We start from the raw sequence: 19,264 nt of genomic DNA on the forward strand, positions 1-19,264 counted from the left end.
AATCTCTCTCTCTCTCCCTCTGTCAAGTGAATAAATATTTTTAAAAAATCAAGTATTTGGGGGCAGGTTCATACAGTTAATATGTAGTCTAAAAAATCTTCCCAATAAAATGTATAAGAAAATAAAGAAGATCCTAGCAATCACCCAGAGATAATCACTGTAAATATTTTTGTGTTGTTGCTGTTCTTTAAAAATACTGATAACAGGGATCCCTGGGTGGCGCAGCGGTTTGGCGCCTGCCTTTGGCCCAGGGCGCGATCCTGGAGACCCGGGATCGAATCCCACGTCGGGCTCCCGGTGCATGGAGCCTGCTTCTCCCTCTGCCTGTGTCTCTGCCTCTCTCTCTCTCTCTGTGACTATCATAAATAAATAAAAAAAGTTAACAAAAAATTTAAAAAAAAAAATAAATAAATAAAAATACTGATAACATTGAGCACAACCTCTGAATAAGCTCACCAAACAGAAAAAAAGAAAGTATCACATAAACACTATTAGGAATGCAGAAAAGGGGATCGGGGATCCCTGGGTGGCGCAGCAGTTTGGCGCCTGCCTTTGGCCCAGGGCGCGATCCTGGAGACTCGGGATCGAATCCCACATCAGGCTCCCGGTGCATGGAGCCTGCTTCTCCCTCTGCCTGTGTCTCTGCCTCTCTCTCTCTCTCTCTCTGTGACTATCATAAATAAAAAAAAAAAAAAAAAAAGGAATGCAGAAAAGAACAAGGACAAATATACAGTAAACATTAAATCTATCATAAAAATAGAACAGAAACAGACTTCATACTGATATATTAAAATTTTAAGTGATTAATTTCTTAGAAAATTAAGTTCTTCAAAATGTGATAGAAACAGAAACCACATCCATGACAATTAAAGAAATTGACACCTTAATTTGAAATTTACTCAGTAAAAAGGCCAGACCCATAGAGTTCTAGGAAACTTTCAGGGAAGAAGTAATCCCTGTCACACAAAAACTCTTCTAGAGATATGAACAAAAAAGATGCCAAATTCATTTTAGGATTTAGTATAGTCTTAGACAAGGGCAGTTTGAAAAGGAAATTTTTAATGCAATTTTTTTCACAAATCTGATGCAAAAATTCTTTTTTTTTAGAAAACTTTTAAAGATTTATTTATTCATTTGAGAGAGAGAGAGAGTGAGTAGGAAGGGGCAGAGAGAGAGAGAGACTCTCCAAACAGACTCCCCACAGAGCATGGACTGGGCTTGGCCTCAGAGCTCAATCCCATGACCCTTGGATCATGACATGACCCCAAACCAAGAGCCACCCTGGCACCCCGATGCAAAAATTCTTAATAAGTATATCAATAAAATTAAATAATTATAAATAATTTAAAATAACATAACTGAATAGGATTTATTTGGTAGTGAAAGGGAAGCTTAACATTAGAAAAGATACATAATTCACAGCATTAGGAAATTAAAGGAGAAAACACATGACTTCCTTAAGAAATGCATAAAAGGTATTTTGTAATATTCAACAGCTATTAATGATTTAATTAAAATTATGACAAATTAGAAATAGAAAAAGAATTCTTAAAGCATATGAACAAATATATAGCTGACAGGAACTTTGTGCAATGTTGGATCATCCCTTTTAAATCCATGAAGAAGATAGTAAATCTCTTCAAAAATATTTTAAACTAAGTTTTGGCCAGTTATTATTATTTCATTATGTATAATTATTGTGTAAAATTAAATTTATTTTAGGTATAAAACATAACAATTTGGGTATCCCTGGGTGGCTCAGAGGTTTAGTGCCTGCCTTTGGCCCAGAGAGTGATCCTGGAGTCCTGGGATCAAGTCCCACATCGGGCTCCCTGCATGGAGCCTGCTTCTCCCTCTGCCTGTGTCTCTGCCTCTCTCTCTGTGACTCCCATGAATAAATAAATAAAGCTAAAAAAAACATAACAATTTGATATTTGTTAATAGTATGAAATGATCACCATACATGATCACAAAAAATGTTTTTCTTGTTTTTTCTTGTGATGAGAATTTTCAAGATCTATTCTCTTAGTAACTTTGAAATATGCAGTGCCATATTATTAACTATAGTTACCATGCTGTATATTACATCCCCAAGACTTATTTATAACTGGAAGTTTGTACATTTGATCTGAAACAATTGCATCCACCCCCAATCTTCCACCTCTGGCAACTGCCAATCTGTTCTCTAAGAGCTTGTTTTGTTGTTTTGTTGTGTTTGTTTTTTAGATTCCACGTATAAGTGAGATCATACAATATTTGCCTTTCTGTTTTATTTCACTAAGCAAAATGCCCTCAAAATCCATCCATGCTATCACAGATTCATCATTTTCGTGGCTGAATAAATATTCCATTGTATATGTACCTCATCTTTGTTAGCCATTCATCCATCAAGGGACATTTAGGTTGTTTCCATATCTTGGCAGTTGTAGATAATATTGCAATGAAGATGGGGGTATTGGCCATTGGATTTTTGCTGACATTTTTCTGTTTATAACATGTCTGTATATAGCTTGTCCTCTATGATCTTCCCATAGAAAGACTTGTTTGAGCAATAGAACCCAAATTCTCACATGTTCAAAGCGATCTTTTTACTGGAGACTTTATATTTGAAGGAGAGCTTGACTTGATAGAAAGTCCTTGACTCCTACTCTTTGGGCTTGGCATGTCAGAGATGTTGTTCTGGTGTATGCTAAGGGTAAGTGTTTCTGTGGGTTATCTCCTGTCAGCCTCATTTTCTCCCCCTTAACCTGATTTTATCTTTTTGCCAAGGGGTTCTTTCCAATGGTTTTTTCTAAGCTATGTCTTTATGTTTACCATTCTGTATGACTTTTCACTGATAAAATGAATACCTTTTCATTAAATAGATTTGGGTCTCTTTTTACTTGAGAAAACCCTTATTGAATTATTTTAAGATACTTATTCCATGCTATTGCTTTGCTTTTCATCTTCAAAATTACAGCTATGGGTATGTTGGATATATTTCCTTGTTTATCTAATCCTTCTCTATCTTTTTCTCTCTGGATGATTTCTTTGCTCTTTTTCATTTTTATTATTTTTTTTTAAGATTTATTTATTCATCCATGAGAGACACAGAGAGAGGCAGAGACACACAGGCAGAGGGAGAAGCAGGCTCCCTGTGGGGAGCCCAATGTGAGACTCGATCCCAGGACTCTAGGATCACACCCTGGGCCAAAGGCAGACGCTCAACCGCTGAGCCACCCAGGCATCCGATCTTTTTCATTTTTATCTTTTATGTCCCTTCTCTCCCTTTCCTTCAATTCTTCAGTTCCCATTTCATACCCTCCAGCTGTCTACCTGCAACCTTTGGTTGTATTCTCACTTCTTTCCTGAGTTCTTATAATTCTTCATTGTGATCTTCTTTTATAGCTGTAACTGCTTCATTAATTATTGTTTTGAATGTGGGTTATGCTTTTAAACTTCTTTATGGCCATTTCCCAGTGCATTTTTACCATTTACAAGATATCTGTGGCTACCTTTTTTTAATATTCTTTTTTTCTAATAAATTAATTTTTTATTGGTGTTCAATTTACCAACATACAGAATAACACCCAGTGCTCATCCCATCAAGTGTCCCCCTCAGTGCCCATCACCCATTCACCCCCACCCTCCTCCCCTGCTACCACCCCTAGTTCGTTTCCCAGAGTTAGGAGTCTTTATGTTCTGTCTCCCTTTCTGATATTTCCCACACATTTCTTCTCCCTTCCCTTATATTCCCTTTCACTATTATTTATATTCCCCAAATGAACGAGAACATACACTGTTTGTCCTTCTCCGATTGACTTACTTCACTCAGCATAATACCCTCCAGTTCCATCCACGTTGAAGCAAATGGTGGGTATTTGTCGTTTCTAATGGCTGAGTAATATTCCATTGTATACATAAACCACATCTTCTTTATCCATTCATCTTTCGATGGACACCGAGGCTCCTCCCACAGTTTGGCTATTGTGGACATTGCTGCTAGAAACATCGGGGTGCAGGTGTCCCGGCGTTTCATTGCATCTGAATCTTTGGGGTAAATCCCCAACAGTGCAATTGCTGGGTCGTAGGGCAGGTCTATTTTTAACTCTTTGAGGAACCTCCACACAGTTCTCCAGAGTGGCTGCACCAGTTCACATTCCCACCAACAGTGCAAGAGGGTTCCCTTTTCTCCGCATCCTCTCCAACATTTGTTGTTTCCTGCCTTGTTAATTTTCCCCATTCTCACTGGTGTGAGGTGGTATCTCATTGTGGTTTTGATTTGTATTTCCCTGATGGCAAGTGATGCAGAGCATTTTCTCATGTGCATGTTGGCCATGTCTATGTCTTCCTCTGTGAGATTTCTCTTCATGTCTTTTGCCCATTTCATGATTGGATTGTTTGTTTCTTTGGTGTTGAGTTTAATAAGTTCTTTATCGATTTTGGAAACTAGCCCTTTATCTGATAGGTCATTTGCAAATATCCTCTCCCATCCTGTAGGTTGTCTTTTAGTTTTGTTGACTGTATCCTTTGCTGTGCAAAAGCTTCTTATCTTGATGAAGTCCCAATAGTTCATTTTTGCTTTTGTTTCTTCTGCCTTCGTGGACGTATCTTGCAAGAAGTTACTGTGGCCAAGTTCAAAAACACTGTTGCCTGTGTTCTCCTCTAGGATTTTGATGGAATCTTGTCTCACATTTAGATCTTTCATCCATTTTGAGTTTATCTTTGTGTATGGTGAAAGAGAGTGGTCTAGTTTCATTCTTCTGCATGTGGATGTCCAATTTTCCCAGCACCGTTTATTGAAGCGACTGTCCTTCTTCCAATGGATAGTCTTTCCTCCTTTATCGAATATTAGTTGACCATAAAGTTCGGGGTCCACTTCTGGGTTCTCTATTCTGTTCCATTGATCTATGTGTCTGTTTTTGTGCCAGTACCACACTGTCTTGATGACTACAGCTTTGTAGTACAACCTGAAATCTGGCATTGTGATGCCCCCAGCTATGGTTTTCTTTTTTAAAATTCCCCTGGCTATTCGGGGTCTTTTCTGATTCCACACAAATCTTAAAATAATTTGTTCTAACTCTCTGAAGAAAGTCCATGGTATTTTGATAGGGATTGCATTAAACGTATAAATTGCCCTGGGTAACATTGACATTTTCACAATATTAATTCTGTCAGTCCATGAGCATGGAATATTTTTCCATCTCTTTGTGTCTTCCTCAATTTCTTTCAGAAGTCTTCTATAGTTTTTAGGGTATAGATCTTTTACCTCTTTGGTTAGCTTTATTCCTAGGTATCTTATGCTTTTGGGTGCAATTGGAAATGGGATTGACTCCTTAATTTCTCTTTCTTCAGTCTCATTGTTAGTGTATAGAAATGCCATTGATTTCTGGACATTGATTTTGTATCCTGCCACGCTACCAAATTGCTGTATTTGGTAAACCCAGCCAGGAGGTTACGAGAAGGTGGTGGATGATACGCACTGATCCTTTGGCCACATTTGTTAACCTTTTTGTGTTGGGTGATCACTGACCTGTTCTTTTGTCAGTTTTCTTCATTTATTGTATAAATTGTCAAATAGTCAATTTAAAATTTTCTGTAACGGTGGCTGTCTTTTAAATTATTGTTACCTAAAGTGAATCTAGATAATGTGGTTCTTACCTTGTGCAACACAAAAGTGAATAAACGTTTTTGCCTCGCGTGTCGGGTGCAAAAAAAAAAAAAAAAAAAAAAGTTCTAGCAATCTTGGGGTGGAGGCTTTTGGGTTTTCTATGTAGAGTATCATGTCATCGGCGAAGAGGGAGAGTTTGACTTCTTCTTTACCAATTTGAATGCCTTTAATGTCTTTTTGTTGTCTGATTGCTGAGGCTAGGACTTCCAGTACTATGTTGAATAGCAGTGGTGAGAGTGGACATCCCTGTCTTGTTCCTGATCTTAGGGGAAAGGCTCCCAGTGCTTCCCCATTGAGAATGATATTTGCTGTGGGCTTTTCGTAGATGGCTTTTAAGATGTCGAGGAAAGTTCCCTCTATCCCTACACTCTGAAGAGTTTTGATCAGGAATGGATGCTGTATTTTGTCAAATGCTTTCTCTGCATCTAATGAGAGGATCATATGGTTCTTGGTTTTTTTTCTTGCTGATATGATGAATCACATTGATTGTTTTACGAGTGTTGAACCAGCCTGTGTCCCGGGGATAAATCCTACTTGGTCATGGTGAATAATTTTCTTACTGTACTGTTGGATCCTATTTAATATTCTTTATAGTACCTGTATGTGTATTCCTTTTATGTTCCTCCTATTTGAATGAGTTGTATTTTCCTAGAGAATCAGAAGGTTCCTTTAGAGGGAATGGTGGGCAGTAGTTTCCCAAGAATCAAGGGCTTCGTTTGCTGTTCCAACAGTTACAGATTGTTTCTTTACAATATGAGGCATCTATGTAGTCACACATCCTCTGACTCTCAGACCAAACCTAGTTCTTTTCTCCCTCAATTACTTCATGGATGACCTGACAGGCTGCCTGTCACTTGGGGACACAAATGATACAATGATTTTTAGAAAGAATTGTTCTGGCCCTTAATGAGGTTTACCCACTTACTCTCTACCACCTACATAAGTCCCAGACTTTTCCACAGCTCTTTCCTTTCAGATTGAGGTCCTCACTTTGAGGAAGTGTATATTTGACAGAGCTTTCTGAGCTCCGCTACATCTAGGTCCCTTTTGTTCCTATTATTTATCTTCCACATTATTATGATTTCCCTCCTTGGTTTTCTGCTGGACTTTGGAGTTTGTGGATTTTCTGCCGGTTTTGCTGAAAATGTGATTTGTGGGCTTGTCTTCATTTTGTTGTATTGTTGTTGCCAGGAGGAGAAAATTTAGTTTCTATGAAAACCAGTCCTGTTAACATTTAGAAATATTTTCCTTCTGTTTTCTTTCTGCAAAGATGACTTTGCATAAGAAAGCTCAGAGCATGTGTTTACTTATCAACTAAGCTGATTTTCTAAAATAAAAATAAAAACAGAGGCACCTGGGTGGTTCAATCCATTAAAGCATCTGCCTTCTGCTCAGGTCATGATCCTGGAGTCCTGGGACTGAGCCCTGCATGGAGCTGTCTGCTCAGTGAGGAGTCTGCTACTCCCTCTCCCTCTACTCCCTCTGCCCACACCCCACCCCAGCTCATGTTCTCTCTCTTGCTTGCTCTCCCTCTCTCTCAAATAAATAAATCTTTTAAAAAAATAAAAATTAAAAAAATACAAAGCACAGTCAGTTTAGCATGCTACTTCTGCATAATCCCAGGTTGCTTTGCTTTGTGCTGAGGCAACTTCTATTTAACAGCCTATTCTAGAATGATATTGCACTGTAAATTCAAGCCCATCAAGCTGTTATCTTTTGGATGATTCAAAAGCCTTCTCCATCTTTGTCTTTTGCTACTGCATTTCCTTTAACAATCTTTAAGATTAGCCACCTTGATTCCGCAGTCCTACCAAAAATTCCTTGAGTACATAAAAATATCATTTGTAGCGGCACAAAAAGTTAAGCTTAATTTTTTTAGGTGTGTCCTTTTTTTAAAAAAAGGAAAATGTTTTTATTGAGAAAATTAATTTATTAATTTCATAAATCTTATCATGTTTTAAATTAACATCCTGCATGCTGATTTTTGGAGGAAACTGTATTGTTTGACTAATAGTGGCTCTACATGCAGTAGTGACATCACAGCCATGTTCATCAGAGAAAGAGAGAATGGTCAAATCTTACAAACAAGAATAGCCCTAACTCCCAACACAGAACACATGCTTTAAATTATTTTGCTAGTAACAATTATACTGTCAGTACCCTCTCACCGCAGCCTGCCAATTTAAAACTCTTTCCTTTATTCATCCAAAAAAAATGTTTATTAAATGCTCACTATTGCCAGGTCCTGTGCAATTGCAAAGGATACAGTGATGATCAGAAACAGACATGATTCCTACTCTCATGCTCCTTATTATCTGTCAATGGAGAGATAAATATTACCAAAATCAATTACACAAATAAATTTAAATTTACTACCATGGCAAAGGCTCCTCTTGAACTGGTGAGAGCTCTCCCTTGTCTGAAGTCAATGCTGTCCTTTTCTTTACTGAGAGGAATTGGCTGACTTCAGGTTCCTACAGAACTAGGGCTTCTGCGGATTCTAGGGGATGGCCAACTGGTATTTCTTAACACTGCATAAGCATATTTCACCTAATATTGGACTCCTTTAAAAAAAAAAGATTTTATTTATTTATTCATGACAGACACACAGAGAAGGAGAGAGAGAGGCAGAGGGAGAAGCAGGCTCCATGCAGGGAGCCGGACGCGGGACTCGATCCCGGGACTCCAGGATCTGGCCCCAGGCTAAAGGTGGTGCTAAACCGCTGAGCCACCCAGGCTGCCCTAATATCAGACTCCTGGAACCCTAAGCCCAGAATGTTTATTCCCTGCCTTTCCTCCATGTAATGCATTCTTCATACTTGCCTTACTAAAAGAGTCATCAGTGAGGGGGCAGTTCTCTCCATAGTTCATTTAACTAAGGCACTCGAGTAAGCCTCTTCAGAGATGCCAAGAGTGGCCCATGCACCTTCTGAGCTCACAAATACAAATGTATCCCAAGTGACCACTGTGTTCAATACCTACGAAGAAGATTATGATACTCTATGATTATACTCTAAGATTATGACTTAAGAAGTTCAGGGAAGCATGTCCTAGGAAATAATGGTTGAGATAGGTCTGAAAGAAGAGCTAGAGTAAATTAGACAATGAACCAAGGGAATCATACAAAGGCAGGAAGAAACAAAAGGGTCAGTGATAAATCTAGTGTGGCTAGGTCATGAAGATGGTGCAAGATGAGGCTGGGAAGATAAGACTATATCATTCAGGGCCTTGGGGGTCATGTTTAAAATTTGAATCTTTATATCCTTGCTTTTGTGTGTACTGGGTAGAAGTAGGGAAAGCTGATATCCACCTTGCCTTCTGAAAACATTCCTTTACATGGAGTGAAAGATAGGTAAAGCAGCAGCAGCAGAAGAAACAAAAGGTAAACGTAGGATTCCGGTGACAGACAATGGTGGCTGGGACTAGGGTGGTCATGGTGATATTTTTTTTTTTTGTCATGGTGATATTGAGGCAGGTGGGTTGGTTTCCAGAGATCCCAGATCTAGAGGATTTGGTGATGTAGAGGGAGAAGTAAGTGTCCAGAATAGGGCCTCTGTTTCTGACTTGCATGAAAGATGGTATTTCCATTCACTGAAGTGGGGAACTCTGGAAGAGCTGCAGTCAGGAGTGGGCTGGGAAGGAGGGAGAAGAAAATGAGCTTGATTTGGTAGATGCTGCTGTAGATGAAGTGCTGTGAAGTGAAGCTGTCAAGGACCTAAAGCTCCTATGGGAAATCTGGAATGAAAATATAAATTTACGACTTGCCCACATACAAGAGGTTTTCCTGGAATTCAAAGTTCTCTTCACCGTGCTTCTTCTTCTACACTTTCCATCTTGTAGATCGTTTTCTTTGATAGAGAAAATGGGAGAGTTTGAGAGCTTAATGTTTTGTCCTCTTCCTCCCTCCTCCCAACTGCTCCTCCTCCTCTACCTCCTCCTTCATCATCATCTGTTATACCGTTATACCATCTGGAACAAGCCTTGGGATTATCCTTGTTCTTCTATTTGTTCCAATTCATATCTTTTTAAAAGGCCTCTTTTTTAAACTGTCCTTGGCTTTTTAAAAATTCCTTTTAATATTTTTGTCTTTCTTTCCTTTTTTTTTTTTTTTTGCAATTTACAAACTTCATTTTATTTGTGCTTTAGCCCTCTTGATGCAATTCTTATGCACTCATCACTTACACTCATCACTTACCTGATTTGTCTTTGATAGTAAACTCATCTCTCATGTCTGAAACAAGCTCCTTCAGTATGAAAACTTCAAAACCATCCTTGTACAATCTTTTGGTTCCTTTATAGCCTTTCTTATTTTTATTCTCAACTAAATCATTTGATATTATATGAACAGAATTAAGATTTGTGATCCTACTTTCTCTCTTGAATCATCTGCCCTTATCAAAAACAAGTCTGCCCTTTATTTGCCTTTTTTTCCTTTACTCTTTCTTCTCTCTCTCTTTTATTGCCATCCTCCTTCTCTTTTTCCTCCTGCTCTCACTCTGATTTTTTTTTCTTCTTTATTGAATTAGCTCTGACTAAACACCAGCACAAATGGTTCTTTTGGGCAAGTCTATGGCTCATGGGTTCCCAAGGGTTTCCCATGTTTGTTATCATCCTCACACTCTCCCAGTTTCTCCTTATCTACCTTCTGCAGAATTTATTTTATATAAGTAATTCTTATCATTACAAACACTATGTGGCAGTGTTTCCAAGAAAAGTTAGTAATTTTATCAGTACATTTATTGAGATATAATTTACCAACCATAAGATTCCCTTATTTAAAATATACAATCTGATGTTTTCAGTATATTCACAGAACTGTGCAAATGTCACGACAATTTAAGATATGAACATTTTCATCATTCCAGTAAGAAACTTTTTATTCGTCAGCATTTTCTTCCCAGTACTGCTACCCTGTGCCTAGGATGACCTCTAATCTACTTTCTATTCCATAGCTTCTGCCTATCCTGGGCATTTCATATAAATGGTATCAGATAATATGTGATCTTTTGTGACTGGCTTTTTTTCAATCAGCATACTGTTTTCAAGATTCATCCATGTTATAGCATATATCGATATTTAATTTATTTTTAATACCAAATAATATTCCATTACACGGCTATATCACATTTTTTAAACATTTATTTATTTGAAAGAGAGTGAGTGCTCAAGGTCAGAGGGGAGGAGCAGAGGAAGAGGGAGAGAGAGAATCTCAAGCAGACTCCTCACTGACACAGAACCCAATGCGGGGCTCAGTCCCATGACCCTGAGATCACAACCTAAGCCGAAACCAAGAGTCAGATGCTTAACCCACTGTGCCACCTAGGCACCCTGAATATATCTCATTTTTTTAAAATCATTCATCAGCTGATGGAAATTAGGTTTGTTTCCAGTTCTTGGCTATTGTGAATAATGGTGCTGTCAACATTTGTGTACGAATTTTTGGGTAGACACATGTTTTTATTTCTCCTGCATATATGAGTAAGAGTGGAATTATCGAGTCATATGGTAGCTCTAACATTTTGAAGCAAGTCAATTACTTTCTTTATGATTTTTTCATTGGAAGCAGCCATGTTCTTATTAATTGGGGAGAGGAGAGTTTTAAGATCTGGTTTTGCAATGTGACAAACACCAGAAAGTTTTGAAGTCTTCAAGCTAAAATTTCTTTGCTCAGTCACACTGTTCTTGTCTATTGATCATCTTGGACTTGTCTCGTTGTTATGATTGCACATTTTACTTGGTCAAGCTGCATTTTAATAAATGCCACTTGCTCAAATTCCATGAAGTAAAACACCTGGGAGAGGACACAGCAACACTTCCTTCACCCATATGGAAAGGAGACTCACATTGAACTAAATGAGGTTTTTCTGGGATGTTTTCTGTAGAAGTCATTATTTAAGAAAGAAAAAGTGTGCAAAAGTTTCTAAAACCAGCTTAATTCATTTTTAAAAAATTAATGAATTATTAAATAATATGACTTATTTTTTAAGTGAATTTGATGTCCAGAGGACAGATACCTATTGTTATTTTACTATTGGAATGCTAAAATCTCTCTCTTCATTAGCTATTAGAATGTCATATCCAATTTATGTGTGTCTGCACACTTATCAAAATTGTAAAATGCATCTGTCCTGTCTCTGGTCAGACAACCAAGTATTCTTTTTCTAGAAAGTCACAGAAATCACCTCCCCCACCCCTGTATATATTATCCACTGTATGTGCTGCAAAGTGAATCAATAGCCTAAGAATCTACCGAGATAATGATAGATAGCAATGTAATTTTACTGGGACAGTGAGCATGCAAGACTCTGACAACTGCTATACAAAATTGCATGGGCTTTAAAAATCCACACTATTTCCTTAAGTGTTATTCTTCACTTATATGGTTTGATTTCCTTATGTATCTTCATATGAATGAAAATGTAAAGTTGCAAGTCTGGAGTTGTGAGCCATGGCCAACCACTCCCCACCTCCCAAGTTCTGTGTTTACTGCCTTACTCACCCACTTTGCATCGGCAAATCATAGAGAGAAGCTAAATGCTCTCAGCTGCACTATACCAAATCAAAGCTGAGATGAATAATGAACTTAATTTTCCATAAAGACATTCTGTTTGGCATTTCAGCTAATAAGGTAAGCTAATGGCAATTCTGGGCTATGGAAAAGAAAATGAATAGTCTTTTTGTGTTTGATTTCTGTTCTAATCCATAATTTTTCTTTTAACATGCTGGAGTTAATTTCATGTTTCACGATGTATGTGAATTTGGGATGAACAGTTTTATAAAGAGTACCCCCAATGCACCCTTTAAAAAAAATAGGTTGCTTGTGGTACTAAAGGGGCTAAGGAAGAAATTCAGCTTTTTAGTAAGAGTGGCATCTCTGTAATACTGTTTTCATCATCTGTAATGCAAAATGAATTTACTTAAACAGCAGAATATTTAGATGCAGCAAAGACTGACAAAATTATTTAAGCACAGCTTATTGAATATATTTGGCATGATATATTATAAATTGATGTTGAATGTGCTCTAGAGAAAGCAGAATACATCATGTTGGTTTCTGAGTCATTTTGTTTCTAAGTACATGTTATTCTAGAGAAGGTAGTAATTTTCAATTGCTAAAATTATTCCACAGCTTCAGGTTAGGTGGGTTTTATTTTGTAGGATTATATATTTAAAATAGCATACCGGTAACATGAATTTTCGTTCTTATTACTTTCTTGATTTACCATGGCTTTGATGATTTCAGTTTGTGTGGAAATGTACTTGTTTGTCCACTAAAGTTCATGGGACTAAAAACTATCAGACCTCTCTGAGACTTTCACTGCTACCTTGGCTACTATGCATCAGAAATAAGAGCTAAAACAATTACTGGTTTGACTTAGCTTTTTGTGATACCATTTTTCAGTGTTTAACACAGGGATTTTTATTTTAGCTAGTTCATAGCACAAACTAGCAAAAACCTAGCAAGATGGGGAAAGAAACGATCATCTTTTCTTTTTTTTATAAGAATAACAAAAATGAAAAATGCGATGAAGATTTGTTTCCTGGGCTCACTGCCATGTCACCTGAAAAATCAGAGACTCTATTCTCTCAAAGTAGGTGACCTCAAAAGAGATTTCAGAAGTTCTATGCAAAATAGCCAAAGTATGTGGGAAATTTTGGAGAAATGAAAAGGAAATGTTTCTTCTATTCCTACTGTGTAATCTTCCCATTCTGTTTTTACGCGTGGGAAATGAGCTGTGGGCACCGGATATTTTTGTTTCGTGGAAATCTTTAAACATCACCACAGACTTTTATAGAAAATGAAGAACTTTTCTCCTTCCTCCCTTTTTAATGTTCCCAATGTCTATTTTCCCTTGAGGTATAAACGGGATGCTAAGTTTGAGCACAACTATCCAGCTACTACTACTGATTTAGTTCTCCCTACAGATCACCATGTTTCACCTACAAATTTTAGGCATTTCTTTTGAAAAGCCTCCAATTTAGTAAACCTATGAGAAGCAGGAATGTGGCATTTTAGTCTATCACGGCTCATTTTTAAGAACACAAAGACAGACATATGTTACTCTTCATACTTCAAAATTCTAAAATATGTTCAATTTCACGGCTATTCTGTGTTTGCAGAACTCTGTTGGAAGCTCAAATATGGTGGCTTGTTTGGGATTTGTAAGGTGTTCATTTTCTTTTCCTCTTTTTCCCCTTCCTCTCTCATACCTCATCACTCTAGACCATTCTTGACTGCCCCATGCACTGTTCTGCTTTCTTAATTCTGATATGCTCCTCTTTCCCCTTCTCCTCAGTATCACTGGTCCAGACCTACGCGTTGCACTGTGTCTATTTTAAAGCTGGAAGGAACAAACCAGAAAGCAAACTTTTGTAACCACCCAGTTGCTGTTTCCTATTCCGTGTCATTTGTAAACTAAGAAAACTTGTATACTAGCACACCTTTTTATCCACCATTGCTATCTAACACCAACCTTATGATGAAAATGTGCAAGGCTGTTGACCTGTATCCTTCTCATGTTTCTTTTTTCTACAGTGGTCAACCCACTCATGCTTCAAGATGAGATGTAAAGTTGTTAGTCCTTTCAGACATTCTTAGCAATGCCAACTGCAAAGGCATGTGTTATTTACAGACTCACATGTTAACTCTGTGCTTATTAATCTATTAGGGAGAAAATCTACTGAAAACAGCATCACCACCTTCCCTATGTCTGTGTGTGTGCGTACACACACACATGCACTTAGCAAAGACCACAGAGCAGCCATCTACTGGGGAAACTAGTAACCGAGCAGTAGCATTGTCACAGATGGCCCACCATCATAAGAAGTTCTTGGCACTGTTGCAGGAAGCCTGAGCAGGAGGCGGCCAACAGATTTGTTCCCAAATACACGTGAAACCCATTCTTGGGGACATTCAGGATTAAGTGGAGGAGGAACAAAGATGAGAGAGGACTAAAATATTACTAGACTTAGTTATTAATTGTCAATATCACCTCATTTATGCTCACAGCTTGGGGGACCTCAGGATATCTGTGTTATGAAAATAAAGGCATTACTCCAAACCTATCATCTCTAAAACTGGGCTCAGTATCCTCACTATAAGCCTCCTTCCCCTGTGTTCCCTACCCCTGTAAATAGCACCACTAACTAACCATTATTTTCAACCCAGAAACCCAGGGTAAAACTTTGATTTCTTTTCCCTCTACCTCCCTCACCTCCAAGGTAGACTCATAAAAGTTAGTTGAATGAATGGATAGATGAATGGATGAATGGATTAATCCCCAAGCCCTAGAAATTTTATTTCTATTCACTTCTCTCTGTTCTCTCTGCCACTTTATTAGTTGAGTCTCAAGAGTTTCCCACCGGGCAGCCTGGGTGGCTCAGCGGTTTAGCGCTGCCTTCAGCCCAGGGCCTGATCCTGGAGACCCGGGATGGAGTCCTACGTCAGGCTCCCTGCGTGGAGCCTGCTTCTCTCTCTGCCTGTGTCTCTGCCTCTCTCTCTCCTCTCTGTGTATTCTCATGAATAAATAAATAAAATCTTAAAAAAAAAAAAGAGTTTCCCACCTAGGTGATTACAAATACCTCCTAAGTGGTACCCTCCTCACCCTCAGGATAAAGGCCAAACTCCCGACCATGACTTACAGGGTAGGACTGGTCCGGGGAACATTTTTCTTCACAGCCTCACTGCCTCACACTCCCTCTATTGATGCTGTACTTTGGCCATACTGTTCTACTTTTAACTTTCTCATAGGTGCTGTGCTCTCTTCCCAGGGCCTTTGTACCAGCTGCTTCCTCTTTTGTCTCTTCTGTCCATCTAGCTCAAACTCCTTCCTTCTCTCCTTAGCCCCTTTCAACCTTCTCATCTGGTCTGAGACGGCACTTCCTCCAGAGAGGGCTTCCTGGAGGGCTTCCAAATTTGAGCCAAATTCCCTCTCCCAATAATTCTCATAGCACCCATTATTTCCCCACTATGCTTCTACTATTTTATATAGGATGCCTATTCCACTAGCCTATCAGTTCCGTGAAGGTAGATATCCAGCCTCTTAGTCACAGCTGTGGCCACAAACAAGTGCAAAGCGAATTCCATCTGAATGCATGAATAGACACTTGGACTCCTTAACAAGCTTCATTACCTTTTGTTCTGATGAGGTTGCAGAAACCAAATGCAATGATTCTTTATGTTACTCATTCCTACAAAGTACTGTGCTAAAGCAGTTCACATAAATTCTTTAGTCTTCTTATCCTCGTTCCCATTTTACAAATGAGACCACTAAGGCCCCAGTTGCCATAAATGAGCTGGATATTAAGGCATGAGCCCCTCCCTCTGATTCTAAGGGCCAGCTCTTTCTATTCTCCACATGGCCCACTGCCTGCCTCGAATAAGAAAGCATTTTCAACTTAAAAATGAATTATGAATTGTTCATTAGCTTTCTGACCTCCAATAGTCTGCTCTGAATGCATTTTTTTCCTTATTGTTACTCTGAAGGTAACTTTCTTCGTGCCATACTCTTTATTCTCAAGCTTTTTTCTACAGGCTCTGTGTCTGCAGCATTTTGTCTTTCTTGCTTTCTCCGTAGTAAGAATAACAGCCTCCTATTTTTTTTTATTTCCATTGTCCTTTGACTGGGGGGCTTTTGTGGGGGTGGGGTACACAAGCAAAGGGAGAGAGAATCTTAAGCAGGCTCCACACCCAGTGCAGAGCCCAAAGCAGGACGTGATCTCATCGCCTTGAGATCACGTCCTGCACCGAAATCAAGAGTCAGATGCTTAACTGGCTAAGCCACTCACATGCCCCATTTTTGGCTATTTTAATGGTTTTATTATAGGCTATAAAAATATCAAGAAAGATAAATGTGATGCAATGATATATATCCTAATATGAAGAGCTTTGTTTCAGTACATTGTTTTTCTTCACAATAGTCCATTGTCCTTTTCAACATGGATTTTTTTCCTGGTCCTGCTCTATGATTACTCTTTCCAACAGTGCTTTTGCCTGAGCTCAGTTATGCCTTAATGCTTGTCGGCCACAGTCTGATGTCAAACACTTAGGGGGCTTCCACTGGTCTTTCATGGGAGAAACAAATTACTTCTGGTTACCACCCAACTGTTTATTTTCTGTGGAAGAAATATCTAGAAGGTTGGCTAGAGACAGGACATACACAGTTTCTGGGAAACAATCCATTTTGTGCTGATCATGATAGTCTGTGGTCCTTGTGATCCAGACCAACACGATGCACACAGTCACAAAATGTGAGAGATGATTCAGCATTGTGTGCACAACAAATGCTTTCAGATTGGGAAGACTTGGGTTTGAATCCTCTTTCTATCATGTCTCTATCTGTGTGTCCTGGAACAAGTCAATTAACCTTTCTGTGCCTCAGTCTCTTCATTTGTAAAACAAAGATAATAATGGTACCTAGCTCATCAGAGTAAGTACTCACCATGATGACACTGTTGGTGGTTGAGACAAATGGAAAATAACCCAAATACAGCTACATCTCAATCCCAGGAAGCTGTGAATGTTATCTTATGTGACAAATGGGACTTTGCAGGTGTGATTAGCCAAGGGAATTGGGAAGGAGAAATTATCCTGGGTTATCTGGGTGGGCCCTAAGTGTAATCATAAGTGTCCTTATAAGAGGGAGTCAGAGAGAGACTTGACCACAGAAGAAGGCCATGACACCATGGAAGCAGAAGAGAGATTTGAAGATGATATGCTGCTGGTTTTGAAGACAGAGGACAGGGCCTTGAGCTAAGTAATGCAAGGAATGAAGCTCTAGAAGGTGGAAGAGCAAGGACATAGATTCTCCCCTAGAGCTTCCAGAGGGAGCTCAGCCCTGCCAAGTACCTGGTCTCAGTTTAGTGAACCAGTTTTGGAATTCTGGCTCCTGAACCATGAGAGGATAAGTGTGAGTTGTTTTAAGCCATTAAGTTTATGGTAATTTGAAACAGCAACCTTAGGAAACTAACACAATGGTGATATTTTGGGAACTGAAAGATGACTCCAAATGAGCTGATAACGCAAGAAAAATGGCATTACAAAGGCTGATATGTAGGGCAGAGAGGACCTCTGAGTACTCCATGCAGTGCCATGTGTCAGAGAGAGGCCCAGAAGGAAAGGGGCAAAGGGTGAAGCCATGTGTGGGGATTCAGACATGAACAGAAGTGAGGTCTTGCACGGAAAAGAGTGCACGGTGGCTGAGGGTGGGATGTGCTAGTGGAGAGTGGCTGAGCAGATGATGAAATGCCTTGTTGAGGCATGAGTGATCAGTTTTGAAGAAAGGCTGGTGTGGGCAATTTCCCTGGACAAACAGGCATGCTGAGGAAGGGAGGAAATGTGGATTTAGAAAAAAGAATCTGTGTCCCCGAAACAAAACAAAAGGATCCATTTTCTATTGTTCTCTTGGTGCCATATTCCTGATAGAAGACAATCCGAGGAAAGGATTTCTGAAAAAGATTTATTGTGCTTTAAGGCAAGTCAAGACTATTAGCAGGAGACTGAGTGCCTTCTACTTAATCTATTTCTAGCAATACCCAGAGAGGTGTAGGCTGAAGTGAAGTTAGTTCATTTGCAATCTCCACGTGTTGTACATAATTTGGTATTTCCTCCAGAACACACTGTGCCTTTTCACACAGCCATGCCTCCCATGTGCTATTTCTCTTCTCTCCTGTAATATCCTCTTCCACCTGGGCCCCACTGGCAAATTCTTGCCCATCATTCAAGTCTCAAGTGAAGTATGACCTCCTTGAACCAGCTTCTGTGTTAATTGCATTGTCCAGTAGGTATTTGTTAGCAATTTCCACACTTCATTGAAACCACATTTAAATGATTGTTGCTCCCTCCCCTCCACTAATTCTACCTTTCCCTCAGTAGACAGAGATCCCTGGGGGTGAATACCAGTCCACTGATACCATGTCTTCTTCTCCCACAGGACTTGGCATGTAGAAAGCATTCAATAAATGTGAATGGTTGCCAAGAAAGTAGATCTTAAATGTTATCCCCACAAAAAAGGGGAGGTGTTTTCATTGATGTGATGAGGTATTAGATAAAGCTATGGTGGTAATCATTTTGCAATATATATCAAACCAATATGTTGTACACCTTAAACTTACACATTATATATTATATCTCAATAAAGGTGGAAATGGGAAAAAAGAAGATTTGAGGGAGTTCAAGAACAAAAAAAAGAGGCACCTGGATGGCTCAGCTGTTGGGCATCTGCCTTTGGCTCAGGTCATGATCCTGGGTCCTGGGATGTAGTCCTGCATCGGGTTCCCCCCATGGAGCCTGCTTCTCCCTCTCCCTATGTCTCTGCCTCTCTCTGTGTCTCTCATGAATAAATAAATAAAGTCTTTAAAAAAAAAAAAAGTGAATGAATGGATGGATGGATTAATTGATTCACCAGTTGTGCCCTACAGGCAGAGTTATCATGAGATAAAGAAAATAATAAAGTTTATGAATCCCAGGGTCAGTGTGTAAAGAAAATAAGGCCTTCCACCCAGTTCTCTTGAAAGTAAGAAATTACATAAGTAAATAATACCAGAACTGCTTCATCCATGATGTGGATATTAATTCCTTATCTGTTGTGTAGCTCAACTACACAACTCAATATG

The 19,264-nt window shown here is 39.0% G+C and overlaps 1 protein-coding gene across 7 annotated transcripts in view; it reads left to right on the top strand.

Annotated features, from left to right (window-relative positions):
* The window catches only part of DLGAP1 (DLG associated protein 1), a 332,437-nt gene that overhangs the window by 24,281 nt on the left and 288,892 nt on the right, over positions 1–19,264 (top strand). The window contains exon 1 of one of the 7 annotated variants that reach the window (XM_041770609.1): positions 12,163–12,278. The exons of the other annotated variants lie outside the window; for them this stretch is intronic. Coding sequence (XP_041626543.1) covers positions 12,228–12,278 — 51 coding nt within the window. The 5' untranslated portion in view covers positions 12,163–12,227. Of the gene's footprint in view, positions 1–12,162; positions 12,279–19,264 lie in introns of those variants that run through there. 7 annotated transcript variants of the gene reach the window in all.

The sequence above is a fragment of the Vulpes lagopus genome, chromosome 1 (assembly GCF_018345385.1).
Source record: "Vulpes lagopus strain Blue_001 chromosome 1, ASM1834538v1, whole genome shotgun sequence".
Taxonomy (NCBI): Eukaryota; Metazoa; Chordata; class Mammalia; order Carnivora; family Canidae; genus Vulpes; species Vulpes lagopus.